Raw genomic sequence first — 5,992 nt, 5'->3', positions numbered from 1 at the left:
TCGCAGCCGGCGGATCGGGAGGTAGCTAGCTAGGTGTCACCTGCTGCGTCGAGAGAGATATAGCAGAAGAGAATAACAGAAAACGCTGCGACATTCAGTGCGGCACAAAAACACTGTCTTCTTCCTCTGCTTCTACCTGAACTTCTTCAGACTTGCAGCTACTGTAGCGATTCCGGCAACGACAGTTTTTGTTTCTCAGAGTTCTCTGTTCGTAGTAGGCATGATACATAGATCATGTAATCTTGGCCTGAAGCTGGCAGAACATAGAAGCCACTGAAAAGTGTGACACATGCATTTGCAGAAGTTAAAAAGGGCATCTAACAATTTCAAGTCAACGCTTGGATAGTTGCATCTAACTTATGGCAAGATAACACTACTTTATTGTGCAGTGCATTACAGATATGCACAAGGTTGTTTTGAAAAATATAACAGTACTAGTATTCTGTTGTACAATATCCAATATGGCAAACACTTATGGCATTTCGGTGGGTAGCTCTCCGGATCTCATTCTCAGAGATCTCAATTTTGCAGGTTTGAGGAAATCGACTTCAGCTTCAACTGTAATAATATCTTTATACTCTCCTCGGCACATAATTCTAAGTACATTCTCACCTTTGAATTTCCTTTTTACATGATAAGATTGTAATTTATTTACCACATAGGTACCTGCATTTGCTTCGGGCTGGCTACTACCTTTACAAAACTAGTTCAGGCCCTGTAGACCAACCGAATCGCACCCTTGGGAACTACCCGTGCGGACCCTACATCATTTCCTGAAATTGATTCGTTCACGTATGACACAGCTACTGCGTCACTCGCAAATATTTTACTTCCCTGGTTGTTTCCTGTTCTTTAGTAGGAATATCAGTTTCACGACTTCTCCTTCATACTCCTAGTTCAGCTGGCTAGCCTCCTTCCATGAGGCTGAATCCTATCCTGGATTTGGTCCTATAGGTAATTCCAGTTCTGAAGAGCATAGGGTTCTCTGACAAGGTTAAATAGTTCAGCCTGCAAGGTTAAATAGTTCAGCCTTTATGATCAAGGGTACGTTCTTCTCGGTATTCAGACCTTTATTGGTAGATGTTAGGCCATGCTGTGGATCCGGGTACGATTTATTACATCATTCTCTGAGAAAGTTCACTATTAATAAGCCTCTAAATTCCCTTTGCTTGTACAGTATATGTCATTACTATGGTATTCTGAACTTTCACCCTGTAAAACGAACTTGGCGCCTTTGTAGTTTGAAGTCATCTACCGTTTCATGTATGAAGTTTCCAATCTCTCATGCATTTCTTTGTACTTGCTCTGATTTCAGGTACACTTCTACTGGGAGCCTACATGATGACACTGTCCTGAATGCACTCCTGACGTCTGTAGTGAACACAATTAAACCAGCATACATGCTGTCAGATGGAACACTTCAAAGGGCTGGTGGATCAAAGAAGATCAATTGCAAAGAAGAAAATAAATATGTTGCAGGAAAGGGCGTGGACAAAACTGATCCTCGACAAATGAGTCGTCTGTACTAAACGCAATTTCGAATACCCAGTGAACTTCATGTGTTCCAGACAGAACATAAGCCTTGTGTGCTTGCCTTGTAGTATCATCTTGTGGATGTATCTTTTTGTGTGAAATATATGCATCTATATGATGCCAAGTTTGTACCCCTCTTGTCTGAATTGGTAAGACTTATATATAGCTTGAATATTTGAATGTAGCCCTGCTTGAATAACAGAAGGCTAGAATTGCAAATGCCTGAGGCCGGAAGGAAAGAGTTGAGCAAACAATATGATGTTTTTGAGGACAGTTATTAGGTGGTCATGAAAGTTCCAACCAAATTGTCTGCATCCGAATTAATCTTGGTGGTTTAGTAGTGTATGGCCATTGGTCAGTTGGTGTATTAGAGACGAAGATCAAAAACATATTTCCTGTCAGCACTCAGGCTTAAGTTTACCTACACAATCAGATTGGCAAGTTTTCGTCAGAAACTGACTGAATGTGTAGAACATAAATCATACATGAGAGAACCAGTTTAATCTGACTGGTTTATCAATTGTCGTAACATTTTTTGCCTAGACAATCCGCGTTTCAAGAACTTCCAGTTTCACATTCAGCAGGTTGTCACCAATTTCATTCAACACTTTGCATTGAACACTACATATTACAGGACAAAACAAACACTGCAACGCAGCAAGTGTACAGAGACAATTTACTCTGCTCGGGGTGCACTAAATTGTCATCCAAGCATTTACATATTTTGCATCCGAAAAGTTCCAGGCATCGAGGCAGAAGAAGATCTCTGCGACTTCATGCGGCCGGTGGAACGACCAGCGGCGCCTTCTTCCTGATCAACGTCTTCTTGGCCGTGACTCTCTCTCTCGGAGGCATCAACGGAGCGAACTCCACCACCTCCTCCTTTATGGACCCTGCCATCCTGTCGATCTTGGCAGCAGTAGTAGGAGCAGAAGGGTGGGCGTTTGCAGCAGCGGTGGCGAACCACGGGAGCTTCAGCGTGGCGGCCGCCGTCAGCCGCTTGTCGGGATTGCATGTAAGAAGACCGTTGAGGACCTGGAATCCCTCCGCGGACAGCGTCTCCTCCGGGAACAGATCTCGCAGCGTGCTCTGCTGCCCCGGCACCAGCGGCGGCGGGGCGGCGTGCGGCAGCGACGTGAACCCCGGCCACGTCGTGTCGTCCGGCACGCCCACCACTTGGAAGATCCTCTGGAACAGAGATATGAATTCGGCGGCCTGGAAAATCCTCTTGCCCGAGAGCATCTCCGCCATGACGCACCCAAGAGACCATGTGTCGACGAGCGCGTCGTAGTCCTCTTGCCCCAGGAGCATCTCGGGCGCCCGGTACTCCCCCATGCCAGCCTCCTCCTCGTACGGCGGCGCCTCCGACATGGACATGGCGACGCCAAAGTCGCAGATCTTGACGACTTCCCCTCCGACGAGGATGTTGGCAGGATTGATGTCGCGGTGCACGACGTGGCACCGGTGCATCATCTTCGCGGCTGTGAGGAGTTGCCACATGAAGGTGCACACCGTGGCCTCCGGGAGCCCGCCGCCCCTCTCGCTCAGGAGAACTTTGAGGCTCTTGCCCTCGACGTAGTCCATGACGAGGCAGAGCTCGTCGGTCACGTAGTCGAGCGTGACGCCGCGGAAGCCGACGATGTGCGGGTGGCCGCCGCACGCCTCGAGGAAGCGGGCCTCCCGCAGCACCTCCTGGGGGTCGGCGGGGTCGTGGAGGGACTTGATGGCGACGAGCTGGCGGGTGGCGCGGCACCGCGCCTTGACGACGGCGCCGAACTTGCCTCGGCCGAGGCACGACTCCTGGTCGTAGTCATAGGTGGTCCCGACGACGACGCGCCTCCTCTTCTGGCTGGCGTGGCCGTCGAGGGACGCGGCGGGTCGCTTGCAGGTGAACGCCATCGGATCGATCGGCGCGCTGAACAGAGATGAGGGAGACGGGAGAGCGCGAGATGGACGACCGGCAAATACATCCTACGTATATATACACCGAGACGGCTTGGATCGACGGCGGCTCGGTTCCCGTCTTCCAAACGGATTCCAGGAAGTCAAACTATGTTCCAATCCGATTCCGACCAGCACTGCTTGCAGCCGGCGCTAGTATCAGTTTTTTTTTTGAGGGGCGGCGCAAGTATCAGTTTAGCTAGAATGATCCTAGAAAAAAAGTTTAGCTAGAAGTAGTTGAGTGGTTTTAGAATTTGGGCTGATTCGGGGGAGAAGGGAAAACATGCCTTTTCTTTTAGAGAAAAAAAAAAGGCTCGGAACAAGCCTGAGTAAGGCTCGATGGACGACACAAGAGTTTCTCAGAATGAACTTGGGTCAACAGTAAAATTGAAAAAAAAAATTCTCAATTTTTTTGTGACAAACATTAACGAATCTTTAAAGAGCTTGCAAAATTTCATTATGGAATAACATTCTTGAAAGGCGCGGCAAAAAAAATCGATACTCTCAAAATGCTATTTTCGAAAGCATTTTAGAGCATTGATTTTTCTTTTTCCACGCCTTTCAGGAATGCGAATCCATGATGAAATTTTGCGAGCACTTAGAAAATTTGTCAATGTTGGTAACAAAAAGAAAATTCAGATTTTTTTATTTTTTTAATTTGTTTTGATTTTACAATTCACCTGAGCTCATTTGAGCTCGGGCTGAGAAGGTGACTTTTCTCATTCCACTCCTAACTTTGAATTAACAAAGCCATCAACCAATCAGAATTACAACAAAACACACCGTACAACCAAAAAAGGAAAAGAAATCAGAGATACAATGCGTTGAACAAAAGCTAAAATACAACGGATACATAAGAAGATGTCAACTAGAGGGCCAAACAAAGGACCTGCCGGGGAACAAGAGCTCGCCTTATGTACCTTTGGTAATGTGGAGCTGCTCACCCGAGAGCAAGTAAGAACACAAGAATGGCAAGCTGGAGATGCAACATGCAAGACCACCACACCAAGCAAACCACTGAGCCTCCTAGCCATCACCCACGCCATGAAGCAAACCAAAGGCACTAGCTACAGAACGGGAGCGCCGCAGGAACACACGGCAAGCAATGAGCAACAAAGCCACTAGGAGGAGCCAGACCTCGCCAAGACAACCATCTCTCAGCCGCCGACGTGTCTGAGTCACCATAGAGGGGACAACTATCCCCTCTTACCTAGGCCGAGGGCGTCAACCGAACGGATAGACAGGACCCTGCAGAGATTAGAGGACAAAGGCTCAAGGAGGATACCGACTCTCCACGGCGAAGCGTCACCGCTGGAAGAAAAATCCGCCGCCTCTAGGAGCACACATCACCCGTTGCTGCCAACACTCCTCTCGACAGACCCAAAACGGCGCCTTCAAGAAGGTGACGGCGCCGTGGCGCCGCCGCCACCCATTGGAAGGTTGTGGGTTTTCACCAGGGGCAGGGGAAGGAGGAGGAGAGAAGATGGACCTCAACATCACCAACATGAAGGGGAGCAACGCCGGGAGCGCCGCCATTGGCCAAGAGTATACCCTGACCCAGAGCTCCACACCCCACATCCACATATCCAACCACCAGATCCTGCAGGGCACGACGTGGAGGAGGCAGCAGAAAGAGCCCAGGACTCCGTCTTCAGATCTGGAGCAAGAAGACCGCGAGGGGCCCTCGGCAAGGCGCCCACATCCACCGCCCACTTGCCGCCCACATCCACCGCCCACCTGCCGCCCACACGGCTAGGAAGAGGCAGCCCACAACACTGAAGGGCGTCGCCCACTGTCGGATTGATGACACCTGCCCCACCAGAGTCCTCTGCCTTGACCCAAGGTCCAAGGTCGAGCGACGAAACGACCGAGAACCCCACCGCCACCCTCATCGGTAGCCACGCGGGGGTCCCGACGACTACCTCCTGCGGCATTGAGGAAGGGAGAGAGGAGGAGGAGTGGCGGCTGATACGTCTCCAACGTATCAATAATTTTTGATTGTTTCATGCTATTATATTATCTGTTTGGATGTTTAATGGGCTTTAATAAGCTCTTTTATATTATTTTGGGACTAACCCATTAACCGGATGCCTAGTGCCAGTTTCTGTTTTTTTTGACTATTTTAGAGTTCTGCAGAAAAGGAATACCAAACGGAGTCCAAATGGAATGAAACCTTCGCGAGGATCTTTCTTGGACCAAAAGCAATCCAGAAGACTTGGAGTTGAAGTCTGGAACTCCACGAGGAGGCACGAGGCAGGAGGGCGCGCCCAGGGGGTAGGCGCGCCCTCACCCTCGTGGGCCCCTCGTAGCTCCACCGATGTACTTCTTTCGCCTATATATACTCTTATACCCTAGAAACATCAGGGGGAGCCACGGAACAACTTTTCCATCGCCGCAACCTTCTGTACCCATGAGATCCCATCTTGGGGACTTTTCCGGCGAGCTGTCGGAGGGGGAATCGATCACGGAGGGCTTCTACATCAACACCATTGCCTCTCCGATGAAGCGTGAGTAGTTT

The 5,992-nt window shown here is 49.4% G+C and overlaps 1 protein-coding gene across 1 annotated transcript; it reads right to left on the bottom strand.

The window, feature by feature from the left end:
• Positions 1 to 2,110: 2,110 nt before the first annotated feature.
• LOC119281207 (putative cyclin-dependent kinase F-2) lies at positions 2,111 to 3,462 on the bottom strand. The gene has a single exon (XM_037561802.1). The coding sequence runs from the start codon at positions 3,430 to 3,432 to the stop codon at positions 2,308 to 2,310; it is 1,125 nt and encodes a 374-aa protein (XP_037417699.1). The 5' UTR covers positions 3,433 to 3,462; the 3' UTR covers positions 2,111 to 2,307.
• Between the last annotated feature and the right edge of the window lie 2,530 nt (positions 3,463 to 5,992).

Source organism: Triticum dicoccoides, chromosome 3B, assembly GCF_002162155.2.
Source record: "Triticum dicoccoides isolate Atlit2015 ecotype Zavitan chromosome 3B, WEW_v2.0, whole genome shotgun sequence".
NCBI lineage: Eukaryota > Viridiplantae > Streptophyta > Magnoliopsida > Poales > Poaceae > Triticum > Triticum dicoccoides.
Note: the sequence above shows the minus strand (reverse complement) of the source record. Positions and strands in the feature narration are given on the sequence as shown.